Genomic DNA, 21,844 nt, shown 5'->3' with positions numbered 1-21,844 from the left:
CCGTTATAATTGCAGCAACCAAGTGTTACAATAATTAATTTTTGTTTTTTATCAGTTTTAAATAGTGCATATAATAAATTAATCTAACCTATAATCAGGCTATTGACGATTATGTGACCATTATAATTGAAGTGACGCTGTAATTGCCACAACCTATTGTTGGTACACTTTATCCCTTCTCATAGGCGGCAACTTATCAGAATCGTAAAAAATTTGTTTTTAATAAATTAATCCAAATGTACTGCAAGTAGTCTATTTTTCAAATAACATATAAAGACACGTTGATTTTATAGTTTTACATTTAAATAGGACTGAAACTTCTGTTCTAGATTATCATATGCGTTTAATTTAATGGTGTAATTTTCATCAAAAGACCCCCTCTTTATTTTCGCGAGTTTTCTCCTTTTTGACAAATTAAGGAAATTTCAGCATCCTAGCAGCATTTGAATGACGCGAAAAATTAATAAATTTACCATTTGTAGAGTCAACAAAAACTTTCAGGATTTATACTCATCATAATATATTATATAATAGATAATGTCGGTAAGGGAAGAGAGAATCCGTGTATGGGAACCATACATTTAATACATATATTAAAATAAGTCTATTTTGTATTGTTTTTATTTTATTATTTGATTTATATTACAAAACTAGACCTCCGTTGCCTGTGCAACGGGAAGTGTTGCAGCAACTGTGCCCTGTTCCTTAGGGCACAGTTGCGGAGCAACAGTCTCCATTATGTCCTTCAGAGGACATTTTTCTAATGCGGCTTCGATTGTTATCTTGAAGCATCTTTCTGAGGAACTTTTTAATTCATTTCACGTTATAAAAATAAAATAGACATCAAAATCGAAAATTTAAGAAAATTCCAAAAAATCGGAACGAGATTGACTTTTCCGGAATTATTTCCGGGAAATCTGTAAGAGCTACGGAATTTCATGCTTCAGTTCTCGAAAACATCAATAAAAGTTCTATATGAGTTCATAATTATTTTGTCTCTAAAACGTTTACTTCCGAAACTAGGGCCGTCTTAACTTGACGCCAATTCGAAGTATTATGTTTCGAGACGCACATTTCGGGAATTATTTCCGGAAAATCTGAAAGAGATACGGAAATAACGTCTTATTGTTTTCTGCTTAACTTTTGATGGTCTAAGCTAGGAAAATATAAAACAAACCAAATTCACCAAAAAATTTAAATTGCCCCGAGGGCATGACAAAACTTCCAAATAGAAAAACCCAAAGAAGGAATTCTATTTCGGAGAAACTATTGTAAGCTCCAGTTGTTAGGAGATCGAGACCTGTCGAACCACGTTGGAAAAAAAATTCTAGCTGGTCCAGAACAGAAGTTACCTCTAGAACGTTGGAACTTCGGAAATTATTTCTTAGAGAACGAAGCAACTTGGTATATAGAACACTTCACTTCTTCTTGCATACTTTTCATAGCACTACTCGATAAAAATATAAGAAACATCAAAATCGAAAATTTGAGAAAATTCCAAAAAAAATCGGAACGAGATGGACTTTTCCGGAATTATTTCCGGGAAATCTGTAAGAGCTACGGAATTTTGTGCTCCGGTTCTCGAAGAGACAAATGAAAGTTCTACATGAGTTCAGCATAACTGTATTTCTAACAAGTTTATTTCCGAAGCTAGGGTCGTCTTAACTTGACGCCAAACATCGAACGCAGAGTTTCTAAGAAAAAAACGGTTTTATTTTTTTTATGGAAAACTGTTAGAAATTTTAGGAACTTCTCTGGAACTTTTTTACTCTGTTTCACGTTTCCCTTCCCTCTGAAAAATCTCAAATTTTTAACTCTTACCACTTCGGAGCTACAGGTCGCTGATCACGGTGAAAAAAAAAAAAAAAAAAAAAAAAAAAAAACTACGAAAGCAGTGGTGTTGCTCCGCAACACAATAACATACATACTTACTTTATATTGACCATATACCTATTATTATATATTGATGGAGAAAGCCATAAAGTACGGCTGGCTTAGACAGTAGAACATTAGAGTCCCGATTTCAAGGTCATGGGTTGATCTGGATATAAAGCATTTTTCAGTTTTAAGCATTAATTTTTGGATAAAAGTTGCATTTATGGAGACCAAACCGATAAAGTACGATTTTACGCGTGCAGATGATTAACGGATTCGATTAAAGGGAGAAGGTACCTTTCTTTTTAGTAGTTATAATTAAGTATATTTTATGGTTACGCAAAAACTATAGTTATGATGCTTGTGGTTATGATTATAATATAATTTAAATTAGAGTCTTAATAGGTCTATACTGTTTTGACTAACAGCTGGGATTATTATATACAATCCCTAAAATTTCATCCATAAGCAATCCATAATAACTATAAGATAGTTATTATGCTTGTATTATATAATGTAAATTAAAGCTATAATAGGTCTACCCTGTTTTGACTAACGGCTGGGATTAAGTTGAAGCTTTAAGTGACAATTTTGTCAGGGGGAGGGGGAAGGATAGCTTCAAATTTAGGTTTAGCCTTTCTTAAATTTAGCTTTCTCACATGCTCACTAAAACAGTATACAGATGGAAATCACACCCTACTAGATTTAGGAAAAAAATTTCTCGGTTGGCCTTTTTTCGTTAAGAAAAAAGGGGAAATACCCCCCCTTCATTTTTAAAAGTACCTTTTCTGCATTTGCATAAAAAATCCATGTCCCCCACTACATTTCTGTAAAATGGTACCACTGTACATTTGGAAACAACTTTAACTTGGCCATAGTTTTAAAGAATATCAGATATATATATATATATATATATATATATATATATATATATATATATATATATATATATATATATATGTCAGGGTCCTTGTCCGTTTTTTTTCAAACTATATAAATGAAGATCAGATCCCCCTCAGAAATGGGGATACTGTATTTATGGAAAAATTAAGGGATTTAGGGACAATTGGAGGCATTTCGTTATTTGCTGAAATAGAAAGGATATCAGGGAGTTTGAATAGGGTGTGATTTAATTTTTGTTCTTACTTTAGTACTTATTGTTTATTTTGAGTGTTGTTTTTTCATAATCAACTGTTCCTCAGGTAGTGGGAGGAAATAGGAAAACAATGAGAAGAAACAGAATTATTTCGTTTCGTAACTCAGAATTTTACACGCATATTTTCCTCTTCGGGAGGGGGGGGGGGGGTTAAAGAATGAAATAATTTACAGACATTTACAAAAGATTTTTATTTTCACGTGGCGGGGGGGGGGGGCAGTAACTGAAAAATTTCCGGGGGCTCACTAATCAAATAAATTTATTTGACAATTCAAATCAAAAGTACCAATTAATTCGAGGAAATCTAGGATTTCAGGAAGATAGCCCCAAGTCCCTACGCCAACCGCGCCTAAATCCCTGCTTCAGACTCTCTTCTGGGAAATTTTTCTTATCCCCTATTTTAAAATCGGAGCTGTGCCATTGATTAGATAGTTGCCACAGCACCTATTTAACGTCTAGCAAAGATGCTATTTTCAAGGTGGAACTAAAAGTATGTAGAAAAACTACATTTTCCAAGTTTATAATAGAACCACTTTTCGCGATTTATGACCACAAAGGATGGTATATCTTTACCTTTATTAATGTCTTTCAGGCATGTGAGGGGGGATTGCTCCTTAAATAACTTTGCTTCTTCCCCCTAGATTTTGAAACATCGTTTTCGTATTTTCATTGAAGAATACCTTTTTTTTTTTAAATAGATGAAATAGAAAAACAGATAAAACAAAAGTACCCCCTAGATTTTAGAAAAATCCCTTCCCCTAAATTTCCCTGAGTTGAGGACCTATATACTGTTTCTTATACATTCATTTTTATGCTTTTATTTATACCTTCACATTTTTACAGCTTTTATTTATAGCTTTATGTTTTATACCTTTTTTAACCTTTATTTATAAATAAGATTTTTTTATAAGTTAATTTCTTTTTTTCAGCCGCTATAACGATCATTCGTTTATGAATCCATTTATAGAAACAAACCTGTCAGCAAAAGTAGGATAGCCACACAAATTTACCAGCTCATATCTTGCAAGCAAGAGTTCGTCTAAAATTTCTTCTTGACTTTTGTCAGGATATAGGTACAACTTATAGGCTGCTTCCCGAGCTTGTTCATTAGATGAATCAGCATGAAAACTAGATATGACAACGTTGTTTCCATGTGAAGGAAAACTGTAAAAAAAAAAAAAATGAACAAAAGAGCAAAGATAAATTGTCAGGATAATAAAAGATAATTAAAAGATAAATTGTCGAGAAATAGATACAACTTATAGGCTGCTTCCCGAACCTATTCGTTATATGAATCAGCATGACAACTAGATAAAACAACGTTGTTTCCATGTGAAGGAAAACTTTGAAAAAATTGAACAAAAGAACAAAGATAAATTAAGATAAATTGTCAGGATAATAAAAAAGAATAAAAGATAAATTGTCGCGCAATAGGTACAACTTACAGGTTGCTTCCCGAGCCTGTTCATTGGATGAATCAGCACGAAAACTAGATATGACAACGTTGTTTCCATTTGAAGGAAAATTATAAACAAATTAAACAAAAGAACAAAGATAAATTAAGTTAAATTGTCAGGATAATAAAAGATAATAAAAGATAAATTGTTGGGAAATAGGTACAACTTATAGGCTGCTTCTCGAGCCTGTTCATTAGAAGAATCAGCATGGAAACTAGATATGACAACGCTGTTTCCATGTAAAGGAAAACTGTAAAAAAAAAATGAACAAGAGAACAAAGATAAATTAAGATAAATTGTCAGGATAATAAAAAATAATAAAAGATAAATTGTAGGGACATATGTACAACTTACAGGCTTCTTCCCGAGCCTATTCATTAGATGAATCAGCATGAAAACTAGATTATGACAATGTTATTTCCTTGTGAAGGAGAACTGTAAAAGAAATTGAACAAAAGAACAAAGATAAATTAAGTTAAATTGTCAGGATAATAAAAGATAAATTGCCGGGAAATAGGTACAACTTATAGGCTGCTTCCCTAGCCTATTCATTAGATGGATCAGCATGAAAACTAGATATTACAACGTTGTTTCCATGCGAAGGAAAACTGTAAAAACAATTGAACAAAAGAAAAAAATAAATTAAGATAAATTGTCAGGATAATAAAAGATAAATTGTATGAATATATGTACAACTTACAGGCTTCTTCCCGAGCCTATTCATTAGATGAATCAGCATGAAAACTAGATTATGACAACGTTATTTCCTTGTGAAGGAGAACTGTAAAAGAAATTGAACAAAAGAACAAAGATAAATTAAGTTAAATTGTCAGGATAATAAAAGATAAATTGCCGGGAAATAGGTACAACTTATAGGCTGCTTCCCTAGCCTATTCATTAGATGGATCAGCATGAAAACTAGATATTACAACGTTGTTTCCATGCGAAGGAAAACTGTAAAAAAAATTGAACAAAAAAAAAAAAAAAAAATTAAGATAAGTTGTCAGGATAATAGAAGATAATAAAAGATAAATTGTCAGGAAATAGATACAACTCATAGGCTGCTTCCCGAGCCTGCTCATAAGATGAATTAGCATGGAAACTGAATATGACAAAGTTATTTCTATGTGAAGGAAAACTGTACAAAAAATTAACAAAAGAACAAAGATAAATTAAGATAAATTGTCAAGATAATAAAAGATAAATTGTCAGGCTAATCAAAGATAGATTGTCAGGAAACAGGTACAACTTATAAGCTGTTTCATTGGATGAATGCCTGTTCGAGCCTGTTCATTGGATGAATCAGCATGAAAACTAGATATGACAACGTTGTTTCCATGAGCAGAAAAACAAAAGAACACAAAACAAATTGAATAAATTTTATTAAATTTAAAAAAAAACTACGTGAAATTTTCGAATCTGCTTCTAAAACATGTATTTGTCTGTTTATCTACCACTTATAGTTTTATTATGAAGTCAATAATTTAAAAAGGAAACAATGATAAAAATAAGTATAATATACTGCGAGATGGCAAAAATTGTATTGAAAAGTGCAGTTTCCTCAGGCAATTCGGATTTTTTAACTCTTACCAAGGGATAAGATTTTCTTGCCAAGGGGAGTTGGTTTCATTAACTTTTTCGTTAATGCGGTCAGATGATCTTGGTTCAAAATGAGATAGAATGTTATTTTATTATCTTACCATGAAATTATTTTAAAGTTGGTTTGTAAGAATACCTTCAGTTTTCCTATTTAACGTAAGCTCTCTATTTACGGATTTTTAATTAGAATTAAAAATAAATGAAAGTCGAACAGTTCGTGGTAACGAACTGTAGTAAGGAGCGACCCGGCTCAATAGTAACCAAAACTCTAAAAAATGGAATTTTGATACCAATACCTACATCAAAAGAATCGCATTTTAATGCTGATTTTAAATATATAAGTTTCATCAAGTTTAGTCTTACCCATCAAAAGTTACGAGCCTGAGAAAATTTGCGTTATTTTAGAAAATAGGGGGAAACGCCCCCTAGAAGTCATAGAATCTTAACGAAAATCACACCATCAGATTCAGCGTATCAGAGAACCCTACTATAGAAGTTTCAAGCTCCTATCTACAAAAATGTCGAATTTTGTATTTTTTGCCAGAAGGCAGATCACGGATGCGTGTTTATTTGTTTTTTTGTTTTTTGTTGTTTTTTTCCAAGGGGTGATCGTATCGACCCAGTTGTCCTAGAATGTTGCAAGAGGGCTCATTCTAACGGAAATGAAAAGTTCTAGTGCCCTTTTTAAGTGACCAAAAAAATTGGAGGGCACCTAGGCCCCCTCCCACGCTAATTATTTTACCAAAGTCAACGGATCAAAATTCTGAGATAGCCATTTTATTCAGCGTAGTCGAAAAACCTTATAACTATGTCTTTGGGGACGACTTACTCCCCCACAGTCCCCATGGGAGGGGCAAAAAGTTACAAACTTTGACCAATGCTTACATATAGTAATGGTTATTGGGAAGTGTACAGGCGTTTTCAGGAGGATTTTTTTGGTTGGGGGAGGGGTTGAGAAGAGGGGGATGTGCTGGGGGAACTTTCCATCGATAATTTGTCATGGGGGAAGAAAATCTCCATGAAGGGAGCACAGGATTTACTAGCATTATTTAAAAACGCAATGAAAAAATAAATATGAAAAAGTTCTTTCAGCTGGAAGTAAGGAACAGCATTAAAACTTAAAACAAACAGAAATTATTACCCATTTGAGGAGCTCACCACCTCCTAATACCTCGCTCTTTACGTTAAAGTATTTTTAGTAATTTCAACTATTTATTCTACGGCTTTTGTGATTCTGGGGTCATTCTTAATGAATTGGGACAAAATTTAAGCTTTAGTGTAAAGAGCGAGGATCTGATAAGGGGGCGAACCCCCTCATATATGTAATAAAAATATGAGAATACAAAAGTTCTTTACGTAAGCTAATTTATAAGTTACGTAAATCTTTTACTAATAAAAATATTCGTAAAAAATTAAAAGTTCTAGTTGCCTTTTTAATTGACAAAAAAATCGGAGGGCAACTAGGCTTCCTCCCCCGCTCTTTTTTTCTCAAAATCATTCGACCAAAATTATGAGAAAGCCATTTAGCCAAAAAAAAAAAAAAAATACAAATTTCGTTTTAATTATTCCTCTGCGGAGAGCCAAAATCAAAACATGCATTGATTCAAAAACGTTCAGAAATTAAATAAAAAAAACAAGTTTTTTAACTGAAAGTAAGGAGCGACATTAAAACTTAAAACGAACAGAAATTACTTCGTATATGAAAGAGGCTGCTTCCTCATCAACGCCCCGCTCTTTACGCTAAAGTTTTTTACTGTTTTAAAAAGAAGAATTGAGAGACAGAGTCAAACTTTAGCGTAAAGAGCGGGGCGTTGATGAGGAAGCAGCCTCTTTCATATACGAAGTAATTTCTGTTCGTTTTAAGTTTTAATGTCGCTCCTTACTTTCATTTAAAAAAACTTGTTTTTTTTTATTTAATCACAAACAGGTTGATACTAAACAGATGGCAAAAATGGCGTTTTGCACCTACGGATACCTTAAACTATTTAATTATTCGGTACTTTGCTATAGTTGCTTTTAAAACTACTTTAAAGAATCAACAATCTTAAGCAAAATTTCACTTAATGTAATTTAGCAAAAATTGAAATGAAAAATCAATAGGTTAAACTTAGCTAAAACTTGGACGTACCTAAGATTATTTTAATCAATTACAACTATTGAAATAAGAACATTTACCCGACAGAGAAGAAAAGGAAACAAATACTATAAATAGCAAAGAGACAAGACGTTTTCAGGTCATCTTTCCAAGATGTCATAGCTTCCAGACACCACTGCAGATATATCTTGTGAGAGTTCAGATGTTCACCAACACGATACTCGGATACCAGGAAATATTGAGGTTCCTCGACTTGCTTCTAGTAGGTCTTCTGTTTCTCCTGTTTATAGAGATTCCAAGCTTTGGAATCTCCCGTGACGAACCAGAAAAATTCGAATCCATTCAAAAAGAGCCCTGAGATTAACTTTTAAAGAAGCTAAGGTACCATGTTCGCTCCTTTTAAAAAAGGCCAAGCTGGAAACTCTTGAGCACAGGAGAGGAACATTGTGCCTCCGTTTTGCAAAAAAAAATACAATAATAAACCTTCACATGGAAAACATTTTTCACAAAAGACACTCCCCATCCAGATACCGCATGCCACGTAGTGTTTCTGAACCCGTTCCTATCTTGTCCCCCATCCGTTGCTTAACCTCCAGGTATGAAAAAACCTTTTTCCCCTCCATTACTGATAAAATAAACCACTAGTTTTCCTTTTTTTGTACTGTTAATACTCAAGTTTTATGTTCGTTTGATTCTTCTGTTCCCTCCCCTTTGTTTATTTGTTTTCGTTAACACATTTTTAACACAAATTTTATCTCACTCTTTTTTAGTTTTGTTTTAGTCTTTACCTTTTTAACTTTCTGACATTTTGCCGCTTATATTTTTTTTCTTTTTTTTTACTAATGAATAGCTTTGACTTTCTGACTTTGTTGTTTTTGACAATGTTTAGCCAGTATTTTACTTTTTGTACTATTTTTATGATTTTTTTTTTTTATATTTATGGTTTTATGACTCCAAAATCCGAATTCAGTCCTTCAAGACTTGTGATAGTCATTTTTTAAAATCAAGTATCTTATCCTACCTAACGGTAGTATAAGATAATTATGGATAGTAATTATTAAGTAGTAATAGGGGAGAGGTGGGTACAGTGGCGCACTTTCAGGTCAAAGCATCGTAACTTTGGCAAATATTAACATTTTTGGACGATTTTTAAACTGTTGTGCAGGCAGTTTACTATTCTACACTGGTGATTTATTTCACACTTCTTCTTTGAACCAGTTTTTGATGGAGTCATGTTTTCTGACAGCCACTTTTTGCGCCATTGTTGCCGACTAGGCGGGAACTATGGCGCACCCCATCTGGAACAGTGGCGCAATCAAACTGTTAAGATGAATACTTCGTTTAATGAGTAAGGAAGTACAAAATAATGAACTGAAAATACCTAAAAGATGAATACTTCGTATAATGAGTAAGGAAATAAAAAATAATGAACTGAAAATAAAAGAAAAAGGCACACTAGTAAATATTGTAAGCAGTCAGGTCAATGGGGAAGACCAGTTGCTCCGCCTGTCTTTCTGTACCACCAGAAATATTCGGATCAGGTAGCTTCATTTCGACACTCGACTTGCTGAAAGTGTAATTTTCACTGGTCCTGATGAACTTGTAGAAAGGAACCATTCTCTTAATATACATGAGCTCAATGTCAAAGCTGGACTCAGAGAGGACTTCGCCCACGGAGTTAATTTTGTTCTTTTTGATCTCCCCTTCGCAAACAAGAACATAATCTCCAACACGGACTTCGTCGTAACACAAAAAATCGTTTTGGTCTTCAAGGCCACAGTGGAGGCTTTCATCACTATCACAGCTACTATTGCCTTTTGTGGCAGAGTCACCAAAGTCATCATCAGACAAAGAATCAGAAAACAGGGTCTTTACATGACTGTTTCTCTTGAAATTGCGGTCAAATTTAGCAAAGTATCCAACAGCATTGCCCTTTTTCTTAGGTTAGACTTCCTGTTTTTTTGGCACTGGCTTTCGGACAACGGCTTTCTTTGTCTTGGAGTTAATCTTAGAAGTCTTGGCCTTTTTCTTTGCCTCCCTTTCCATGAATTCTTTCTATAAAGCATCTTTCACTGGGTATCCGTGGCAATGATGGTTTTCTTCCTCTTCCGAGCTCCTTCTGGCAGCTTCCTGGGGGGCGCTCTTGGGTAGGGCCTTACAGCTTCGGGTGTAACAGCGGTAGGGGAGGCAGAGCTTGAACCCGCTTTGTTATGACTATTCAATTCTTGCTCGACTTCTTTGGCCTCTGGAGCTGCGCTGGGATTAGGGTCTGGTCTGTCGGTCACAGCTGATGCGAGAAAATCGTCGTCTGTGAAAAGTAGGCGGTTGAAGGGGAAAATCCCAGTAGCAGTAAAGCCACTGACTATGTTTTTCTGTGTGAAGGAGAGTTGGAAGGCCTTTCCAACAAGTTGAGCGATGATAGAGATGCCAATCGTCTGTCCGGGGTTGCTGACCTTCCAGTCATTGCAGGTGATGTTGTAGTAGTTTTTGAATGATTTGTAGACTGTTCTGTCCAGTGGCTGTAGCTTTCCGCTGGTGTGGGGTGGCAAAGTCAGAACCACTATCCCGTTATCTTTACAGTACTGAATGGCCTGGATCGACACATGAGAAGAGTGGTTGTCTTCTATCAGCAATATGGGTCTCTCTTTTGTACAGCGGGCATGTTTCACAACGTGTTCGAGGACAAGCAGGAAGATGTCAGATGTCATCCATCCTTTGGAAGAACCGCTACCGCCACTGCCTGGTGGTGCACCATTCATCAACTGGGAGCCAAATCTTTTCCTTGGGAAGACGAAGTAAGGTGGCGAGAAATTACCTTGAGCATTGATGGTGCAGCAGACTGTGGTCAGTTTGCCTTGCTCAGCAGAAGTCACTTGGCCCACCTGTTTGTGCCCCTTGGGTGCTATCACATTTGGTGGTCTCTGCACTGTTGTTGCCCCCGTCTCATCTAAGTTATAAATATCACTAGGCTGAAACTTAAACTTATTCATAACAGTCTCCAAGTTGTCACAGAACTCGTTTACAGTTGTTCTGTTGAATGCCGTGGCTCTGGCCAAGCTTGTTCCCTCCGCTTTGCGGATGGACAGGTCTGGGAAGCGTTTCATGTAACTGTAGTACCAGTCTTTCCCCGTCATCTTTTTCTCATGCCATGTTGATGGCACCTTCAATTGGTTCATCTTTGCAATTTCGAAAGCGAATTGGCGGACGTTGAGCCGTGTCAAACCATGGTGCATTTTGCATGCCTTTATCAAATAATCGTGAACTTGCTGTTCAAGTTCATCAGTTAACACTTGACGGACTTTATAATTCGGCTCAAATTTTAAAGTCAGCTTTTTATCGTCCGACGCGTTGCGAGCCTTATTTACATATCGACGGAGTGTTGTCTCTGGGATCTCGTATTTTTTGGCAGCAGCCCGTTGTGAAAGCTTCAATTCCAGTACCGCGTGCACGGCAAGCTTCATACGCTCTGCTTCATTAGGCATTCTGCAAAAGACCAATATTTAATGTTTGGGGGATTTAGCCTTTGTTACTGAACTCTGTTTCTATTTCTCAACTTCTATTTCTTAACAATCAGATAAGCATTAGGCCTATAGTAATGCATGTAGGCCTAGGAAAAAAAACACACAGTGGCCTACATTAGATTTTATTTATCTGAATGTTTTAATATAGCTTATTTAAAATTAATATGATCATAAATGTACTTTAGTCAACTTTGAAATTATTAGAAATAAGTGAGCCAATCCAATTTTGATGTCAATTAACCAGAAAATGTATGATAATGGTGACTGCTCTGATATTTAGGATCCTGATAATGCTAACATACATACTGGATACTTTATTCCTATTTATTTATTAATACCAAATATGGTAAGCTTTCAAGCTTGTCACACTAAACATAATAAAAAGAAATTATGACAATACTGACAACATAATAGACACATACAAATCAATGAAAATAACAACTACAACAAACAGAGATCATAAGAAATTACCCAAAATCTTTGGGGGCAGAAGCCTTAAACAGGGTGGTATGGAGGAGAGGTGTTCGCCAGTGTGTCGATCTCAGGCGGCTTAAGGCTGCGACGAGTTTGTAGTAGTAGTAGTAGAAGTCAAAACTATCATATAGGCTACCTACCGCGTGAAGTTTATGAATTTAAAAAATTTCGGGGTGCGCCACTATACCCTCCACCAAAATGCGCCACTGTAGCCGAAATGCCCTCTTTTATCCATTTTGTGAACCAAAATTTGAAATAATGACCGAGAGACAAACAGATGGCTGCACTATGTTTAGAAATGTTGGAGCTTCCAGATGAACTAATATTCGCCAGAATTCGACACTATTTGTAGCCTACAAACCTTAGCAAAGTCAAAAAATATTTTCCATTTGTCCAAGATTTTATTTTTCAAAGCACTTAATCACATACCTCAAAAACTGCAATCGCCCCAAAAAATTGAAAATGGCTGACGATCATAGACCATGTGACTGCCCTCCTAGTGCGTATTTTTTTAGAATTTAATCTAATTACAGGTGGCAGTGGGATCAAGTGCGCCACTGTAGCAGACTGCGCCACTGTACCCACCTCTCCCCTACTAGTAATTATGGATTTTAGTGGAAGAAAAACACTGTCAAATTTAGCTAATTTTCCTTATTTATTTTCAAGTTTCAAAGTCGCAACACTACCGGCACGAAAATGCGGCACTACTCAAAAAAATCTGTGAATATTTTATATTAATAGGTTTTCTGCTGTGAATAGATTGGCAAGGGGTTAAAGAGGCTAAAAAAAAATTTTTGGTTTTGATGTCCTTGGTACTGTAAGTAAGCAATCTGAACAAAAGTCAGTTCGCTACAATATTCGTTGATTTATAAGCACCCTGTCTCACTCCCTGGAACGATTCATTTAGTCCTTTTGCCTCATCAGCATTTTTAACAATTCGATTATAGACATCCTAACGTACCATTTTTATAAGAAACAAAACAAAAAAAATATAACTTACTTATTAGCTAGATATGGAGGGAGTAAATGTTTTGGGACTCTTCTAGGCTCATGAGAGTTCATGGCAAACCTTTGTCCCAGCCGTAATATACGATCATTTAAGCCAACAATGCTTTCTCTAAGATTTTCTGGCAAGTGTATCCCACTTTGCTCAAAGTCAAATAGAAAAAGCTTAGATACGTGTTCATCAACTGAAGTCAGGGGTGCAACATCGCTCTCTTCTGTAGCCCTCCTTAGGGATGTGTATAGTTCCACATTGGTGTTTAACCTTAAAAAGAAAAAAAGCCATTGCATAATCATGAAAATAAACCACAAGAATAGTACAATAATAAAAGGGATAAAAAAGATATAAACTAGTATAATAAGAAGCATAAATTAGTGTTAGTATTACACAACGGCAAAGATCTCCATCACGAACGAGAGAGATCCCAGAAATTCCCCGAAGGAGATTCAGGCCAACCTGAAAAAAATTGAGGGGTGAGCAGATGAGTGGCTTGTCAGTTTCAATGTACCAAAAACAAAAGAGCTCTTAATTTTGAAGGTGCGGAATGCAAAGGACCACCCTGCTTTCCTTTTTATGAGACACTAACAAGAGTTGACACACTAAGCCTTCTTCGAATTCATCTTTCGTCGGACCTCACATGGGCTGTACACCTCAGCAAAGCGTGGTCCTCCTGCTCTATAAAACTAGGAATCATTTTAAGATACAAAACCCATGACGAGTCCATTTCGACACTTTACAGCATGTATAAGACCAGTCATGGAATAAGCATGTAATCTCTTTGCTGACACTCCAACTACCCAAATCCGATCAGTTCACACAGCAATTTCTGGCAACTTTGATGCCAAATCCTTGGAGTTGATCCAGAATCAATTTGACTTGGCTTCAATGTCGGTATTCTACAAATACATGCATTACCCTCCATATGATGAGATTTCAAAACTCATTCCAAATAAAATAAAGCCTTTGCGATAACACGCCAAAGTACAGCTCGACAGGGCTGTATGTTGTCTGTTGTCCGCGAAGAGTACTTGAAGACAAGTTTTACTAGATGATCCGTATACATGTGGAACGCCTCCCAGTAGGAGTAATCCCGAAAAATCTTTCTCTTGAAAATTTCAAGAAAAGGAATAATAAAGACCTTAAAAGTAAATAGTGTGGTAATTACCAGGACAAGCGGCATAGCATTACTTGTGACGGAGCTGCGAAGCCTGTATAAAAAAAAAGCAAAAAAAAAAGAACTAGAATGTTGTATTTCTCTCTTCCGGCCACAAATGTTCAGGTGTAAATATGGTATGAGGTGACCATAATATTTAAAATCAGAATAATTGTAACAACCAAATTTGTTTGACTAGTATACATGAACCATTATCATCAACACATACTTTCTCTCAAATCTACTCTCTACAAATATAGAGGAAATCAACTGGTTAAATAAATCATCTGGGCAAATAATTGGTTAGTTGAACAAATTCGTTAGAAGTGGTCAAATAATTGGTTAAATGATCATTTTAAACTACCAATTTAGTTTCTACTGAAGTAAACATTCTAGCATTAATGAAAACTAGTTTAATGAACAATCACACAGTTCGTGGTAGCGAAATGTAAATAAGGAGGGACCCGGTTCATTAGTACGAATCTCTATAAATCCGAATGTCTAAAAACGAAATTTTGATACCAAAAGATGCATCAAAAGGGTTGAATTTTTATACTGATTTCAAACGTATAAGTTTTATCAACTTGCCCGTGAAAAGTTACAAGCCCAAAAAATTTGGCCTTATTACCGAAAAAAAGGGGGAAACACCCCCTAAAATTCATAGAATCTGACTGAAAATCACACCAACAGATTCAGCGTATCAGAAAACCTTACTGTAGAGGTTCAAGCGCCTATCTTCAAAAATGTGGAATTTTGCATTTTTGCCAGAATTAAAAATCACGGATGCATGTTTATTTGTTTTTTTTCTTCCCAAGGGTGATCGTATCGACCCAGTGGTCCTAAAATATCGCGATAGGGCTCATTTGAATGGAAATTAAATGTTCTAGTTCCCTTTTTAAGTGGCCGAAAATTGGGCAACTAGGCCACCTCCTACGCTCATTTTTTTCCCCAAAGTCACTCGATCAAAATTTTGAGATAATCATTTTCTTCCGAATAGTCGTAAAATCTAATAACTACGTCTTTGAGGATGAGTTAATCCCCCATAGTTCCCAAGGGAAGGACCGCAAGTTATGAGCTTTGCCCATTGTTTACACGTAGTATTGGTTATTGGAAAGTATACAGACGTTTTCATGGGGGGATTTTGTCTGGTGGGGGGGGGGGGTCGGGGAGAGGGGTCTATGTTGGAGGATCTTACCATGAATAAATCTTCCATATGAAGAGGGAGAATTCTATTAAGGGGGTGCCAGATTTCCCAACATCATTTAAAAACGATCAGAAATTAAATATAAAAAACAGGTTTTTTCAGCTGAAAGTAAGAAGCGACATTAAAACATAGAACAAACAGAAATTATTACGTATATGAGGGGGGTTCTCTTAGTGCTTTTTAGTAGTTTTTTTTAGTACTTTCAAAAGAGCTATTTATTCTTATTAAACGGCCATTGTGATTCAAGGGTCATCCTTAAAGAATTGGAACAAAATTAGAACTTTGGCATAAAGAACAAAGTATTGAGTAGGGGGAGAACCCTCCTCATATACGTAATAATTCCTGTTCTTATTAAGTTTTAATGCTGCTCCTTGCTTTCAATTGAAAAAACTTGTTTCTTTTTATTTAATAACGAGTTAAAAACAAACCACCTATAGGCTTTAAGGTGTAAAGGTATTTTGACAGGTTTAGGAATCACCCCAATCACAATTAAGTGATAACTAAAACTATCTAGGAAATAAATCATCGAGAGCCATAAATCATAGAGCCATCTAAGAAATACATAAATTTCATCTAAGAAATAAATGAGATAAGCTGTATAGGTTTAAGGTTTAAGGCTAAAAAAATAAGGTGTATACACATTTTGGTATAAATATTAAGGCGTATAAATAGTTTGTGCTTGGTCCTAATTCTACCCCAATACAATCAGAAAGCAACAGGTGATGATAAAATCCAACAAGTGAAAATGGCCTTCAAATTCCAAGTCCTATGGTTATCCCTTTGGTTTGCACCTTGAATCGGAATGTTCAGTTCCCACTGAAAATCGACGTTTGAGCTGCAAGGTATACAGTAAAGCAATTTATCCCCCGAGCAATACATTGAATCAATTGTCAAGGTTTTGGCCACACTGCTTCTAATTGTCGCAGAGGCAAAAGATGTCAACTATGTAGCAGACAACATACCCTTGACGAATGTTCCCAATCCAAGACAGTAAAAGAAGAGCAGGTACTTAAGTGCCCAAATTGCAATGGAAAGTATGCTGCTAACTCCAAGGAGAGTCCAATACTCGTGGAAAAGGAAGCTATTGTTACTTAATCATTCACCAATAATGTCCCCATGAAAACTGCTGCTGAGGTCTTGAAGAAAGGACTTCCAACTCACACAGAAAATGTCCCCATGGTACATACAGACTCTTTCCCTCCACTGACTCCTGATATGCCTCCAGTTGAGGGTCTCGATGTGAAGTAAATAACCATTTTTGAAGGTGTTGCAAAGCAGATCTCTGATCTAACCCAGGTTATAATATCTAATTGCAAACTGCTTTCTCAGTAAGCACAAAAACATGTTAAAAACGCAATGTGTAGCCCGACTAACTCAGTTGAAAACCTAAACAGAGAAGATCCAAGCCTTTCCACAATTTCAGCAGCTAACAGGGACCCTGGCAAATCAGAAAGTAAACGTAAAAGAAAGAAGTCTATACCCAGCCCAGAAGGAGCCATAACTAGGCTACAGAGAGCTAAGTTAGCCTCTTCTCAGACAAAAGACTAGTTCTCTCTCCACCATTTTTCCTTGAATTTGGGCTGGACGACTAAGCACAAACTTATTAAGTAATTTTGTTAAGAATACAGTTTGGTTCATTCTCTATTTTTTTTTCATCCCCTACATATTTTATTTAAGAGTTGTCAAATTTGTAATTTAATTGTTTATATTTTAATATCTGGATTTAGGTGACAGGGTACAAGTTATTTGTATCATTTATTATAATTGTTATAATAGTAAATTATGATTGCTGTTTGATAAAGGAAAAATTTATTTTGGTTCCTGTTTGTAAATGTAGGCACTTGTTGCTGGTGAATTACCACCTACAAATTACAAGATAAGTGGTTCACGGCCCCACATTATTTTTATCTTGCAGGCCCAGGTGTCCCCTCCCATATTATTTTATTTTAGAGTAATCCTATTTAGTATTTCATTTGTTTTCATTGTCCTTATTTTATCTGCTTAAATTTTTATATCTGGATGCATGTGGCAGAATATAATAATAATAATAATTCATTTATAGCCCACAGCACAAAACAATGTGAGGATAGTGGAGTAAAAAGAGAGAAAACAGAATAAACACCAGAAAAAAAATTCATTTAGAAAACATAACACATAAGTACAACAAAATCAACAGAACAAAGGGATGAGAACAAAGGTAAAACACAATAAGTATAACAAAATCAACAATGAAAAAGGTCAACAGAACAAACGGATGAGCCCATGATACGGGGTAAGCCGTTGATATGCTTGTGTCGATAACTTATCATGAAGCTCCTGTAGTTTTGCAGTTATATCAGGAGCTAAAACAACTGGCAAGGTACCGTTAAAACAACTATATTCGCATTTTTCAAGATTCAGTCGAATATCAAGGAACCCTTTTTTAGCCCTTTGAACTGTACGGGACTGGGAAGATTTGCATCTACTGATAAGGAGAATAGCATCTGCCTAACCAATATATGACACCTCAGTAAACTCCATAAAATACGTCCGAAAGATCTTGATAATTATCCCAGCAATAAACATCTTGAAAATATAAGGTGACAACACTCCGCCTTGACGTACACCACAATGGACTGGAATATTTTCTTGCATGAGAGTCCATTTAGTTTTAGACGCCAGGGTGCATGACTGTACCAATATCTCAGAACAAAGATAATAGAAATATCATTTAATAAGATAGAAATGGGATCACAATTAGTGATAAGGAAAAAGTTAAAGAAAGATGGGTGGAACATTTTGAGAATGTGCTAAACCGAGATACAGTTGCAGGAAAAAATATAGATGAAAATGAAAAAGTTTGTGATACCTTGGATGTGAAGGAAGATTTGTTTAGTGAGGAAGAATTAGCGACAGTACTAGAAGGATTAAAAAATAATAAGGCCCCAGGTGCTGATAGTATGATTAATGAGTTCCTTAAATATGGTGGCTCTGAGGTTAGGAATAAGCTACTGAAGATTATGAACATGATTTTTGAAAAAGGGGAAGTACCCAATGATTTTAGGAAAACCTTAATTAAACCACTGTATAAGAAAGGTGACAAGAGTGAATGTCGGAATTATCGAGGCATTAGTCTGGTCTCTGTAGGTAGCAAATTACTGAGTAATATGATACTTTTTAGACTGAGACATGCTGTAGACAAAGTTTTAAGGGAAGAACAATGCGGTTTTAGAAAAGGTAGAGGATGTGTCGACCATGTTTTCACTCTTAGGTTAATAATTGAGAAGTCCCTTCGTTGTCAAACACCTTTGGTCCTTAGTTTTATCGATTATGAGCAAGCTTTCGATTCTGTTGATAGAACAGCGTTAACAAAGGTCTTATCGTTATATGGTATACCAGAAAAATACATTAAAGTGATTTGCGCTATGTACGAGAATAATACTGCTGCGGTTAAGGTAGGAAATGAGGTTAGCAACTGGTTTTGTATTAAATCAGGAGTTAAGCAGGGTTGTGTTCTATCCCCCTTTATATGGATCATTTTGATGGACTTCGTCTTAAGGAGCACAGGAAAGGCAATTGGAGACCATGGAATCAAATGGGGAGGAAGAACGCTCCTGGACTTAGATTATGCTGATGATTTAAGCATATTAGATGAAAGTGTGAGCAAAATGAATGAATTTTTAGAGGTTTTACGAGTTCAGGGTGCTAAAATAGGCTTGAAAATTAATGTTAAGAAGACTAAGTCACTAAGGTTAGGAATAAGTGAAGATGAACAGGTGACCTTAGGTAACGAAAAGATTGATCAGGTTGGGAGCTTCAGTTACCTTGGTAGTATTATTAGTAAAGATGGTGGGAGCAGTGAAGATGTTAAAAGTAGAATAGCTAAAGCTCAGGGTGTTTTTTCACAGTTAAAAAAAGTTTGGAAGAATAGAAAGATAAGCCTACAAACCAAGATTAGAATATTGGAAGCTACAGTGATGACAGTGGTCAAATATGGCTCTGAAGCATGGACACTCCGAAAAGCAGATGAAAATTTACTAGATGTTTTCCAGAGAAATTGCCTACGGATTGTTCTGGGTACCCGGCTGACTGACCGTATTTCAAACAGTAGGTTGTACGAAAAGTGTGGTTCAATCCCGCTTTCTGGGGCTATAATGAAAGAAAGGTTGAGATGGCTAGGCCACGTTCTACGGATGAAGGATGACAGATTACCGAAGATTGTCCTTTTTGGCCAACCGTCTGGGGCTACACGGAAAGCAGGTCGTCCTTGTCTGGGTTGGGAGGATGTCATAAATAAGGATTTGAAGGAAATGGGAACTTCCTGGGAGGGTGTAAAGAGGGAGGCTTTAAATAGATTAGGTTGGAGGAGGAGCGTGCGTAGCTGTGTTGGCCTCAGGCGGCTTGGTGCTGCAGTGAGTTATTAGTAGTAGTAGTAGTAGTATTTAATAAGAAGTATAACTGTATTATTTTTTATAGTTGTGTTGATATATATATATAGATATATATATATATATATATATATATATATATATATATATATATATATATATATATATATATATATATATATATATATCAAACGCGTATGACAATATTTTGATTCATATTTTTCAACGCAGGCAATTGTTGTAGGTAAATAACTCCTTACCAACAGCAAGTTAAGAGATACATGATCAAGTTCAGTGAATACGGACTGAAGTGACACCCAAGCAAGCTAGTGATTACAGAAGAAACAGATAGATCAAGTGATAAAACCGCATACGGCCTATTAGTCGAAGGCGTCAAACCCCAAACACGAACAACATATTTTGGTGGGATTTAGAATCGACCCAACCGCAATTAAGAGATAAATAGAACCGTCTCAGAAATAAATTATCGAGAGCCATTAATCATAGAGCCATCTGAGAAATAAACAAACCCATCTAATAGACAAAAGAGATAGGGTGTATAGGTATAAGGTTTAAGGCCAAGAAATAAGGTGTATAGGTATTTTTATGGGGCTAAGGGACCCATCAATCGCAATTAAGATGTACTAGAGCCATCTAAGAAATAAATTATCGAGAGCCATAAGTCATAGAGCCTTCTAGGGAATAAGAGCCATCTAAAAGAGCTAAATACATTACATCTAAGAAATAAATGAGACAAGGTTTAGAGTTATAAGGTATAAGGCTAAAAAACAAGGTGTAAAGGTGTTCTGATGCGGCTAAGGATCGCCCCAATCGTAATTAACAGATAACGAGTCATCTCTCGGGTGCTCGGTTTGGGCAAGTAGTTTTATAAGTAACCACAAGAGGATACAAATAATTGCACCAGTGTGAAAATACTGGTATTCATGGTATTTTGGTGCACTGGTGCATGGTATAAAAAGCTTGGTGTTCTGAATGTTGGATAACAGCGTGACTACAACAATCAGTTTTTACATTTCAATGTTTAGATAAGCTGTCCCCTGAATACCTCTAGAATATACTGTTCCGTAATTCTGCTAACCATGACCCAGGCATGAGAAACATTGATAGTCGTTCATTAAACCCGACATTCAACCCCAACAAAGTCAGCTTCAGATCTTTCGTTAAATGAATCACCATCCTTCCGAAATTTGTAGGAAAATTTAGCAAGGTCATTGATTCGACTTACTGTATCCGTAAACTCAACTCATACTGTTTCAGTGAAGAAAGCAGATCAAGTAGACTAGACCAGATAGGGCGGGATCATATACAAATATCCTCCTATTTTTAAGTACTTGTGGATTTTCCTTTCCTTGGCCTTTGAGACTGGCAAAAACAGTGCAGTCTCCTTGAATGCTGTTGTCGCAAATTGAAGTACGGGATAAGACACGAAGCAAGAGCCTCCTATCCGTCAAAGAAATGGCAGCCAAGTGAAATTAGCTTCAAGAATTTCAGACAGGCAGCTAATTGATCCAGTTTCATATCATCAAGAAGCACTTTTCTGATATGCTGAATACCCTCATTTATATCACACCTTCTATCGACTGACATTGACCGTAAATGACTTTCCTTTTTGGATTTTCCTTTCCTCAGCCTTTGAGACTGGCAAAAACGGTACAGTTTCTTAGAAATGCTGCTGTAACAAACTGAAGTATGGGATGGCACACGAAGCAAGAGCTTCCTCTACTTCAAAGAAGTGGCAGCCAAGTAAAATTGGCTTCCAGAATTTCAGACAGGCTGTTAATTGATCCAGTTTCACATCATCGAAAAGCACTTTTCTGATATCCTGAATACTGTCATTTATATCACACCTTCTTTCGATTGACATAGGCTGTAAAGGTTCTCTTGACTCTTTCAGGAAGCGCATAGATCGGTAGATAGAT

The 21,844-nt window shown here is 35.9% G+C and overlaps 1 protein-coding gene across 1 annotated transcript in view; it reads right to left on the bottom strand.

The window, feature by feature from the left end:
- LOC136038841 (mitochondrial intermediate peptidase-like) overlaps positions 1 to 21,844 on the bottom strand; it is an 85,995-nt gene that overhangs the window by 52,391 nt on the left and 11,760 nt on the right. Inside the window, exons 3-4 of the mRNA XM_065722256.1 lie at positions 13,178 to 13,444; positions 4,007 to 4,195 (exon numbers count right to left, since the gene is read on the bottom strand). Coding sequence (XP_065578328.1) covers positions 4,007 to 4,195; positions 13,178 to 13,444 — 456 coding nt within the window. The remainder of the gene's footprint in view (positions 1 to 4,006; positions 4,196 to 13,177; positions 13,445 to 21,844) is intronic.

This window comes from Artemia franciscana, chromosome 18, assembly GCF_032884065.1.
Source record: "Artemia franciscana chromosome 18, ASM3288406v1, whole genome shotgun sequence".
NCBI lineage: Eukaryota > Metazoa > Arthropoda > Branchiopoda > Anostraca > Artemiidae > Artemia > Artemia franciscana.
Note: the sequence above shows the minus strand (reverse complement) of the source record. Positions and strands in the feature narration are given on the sequence as shown.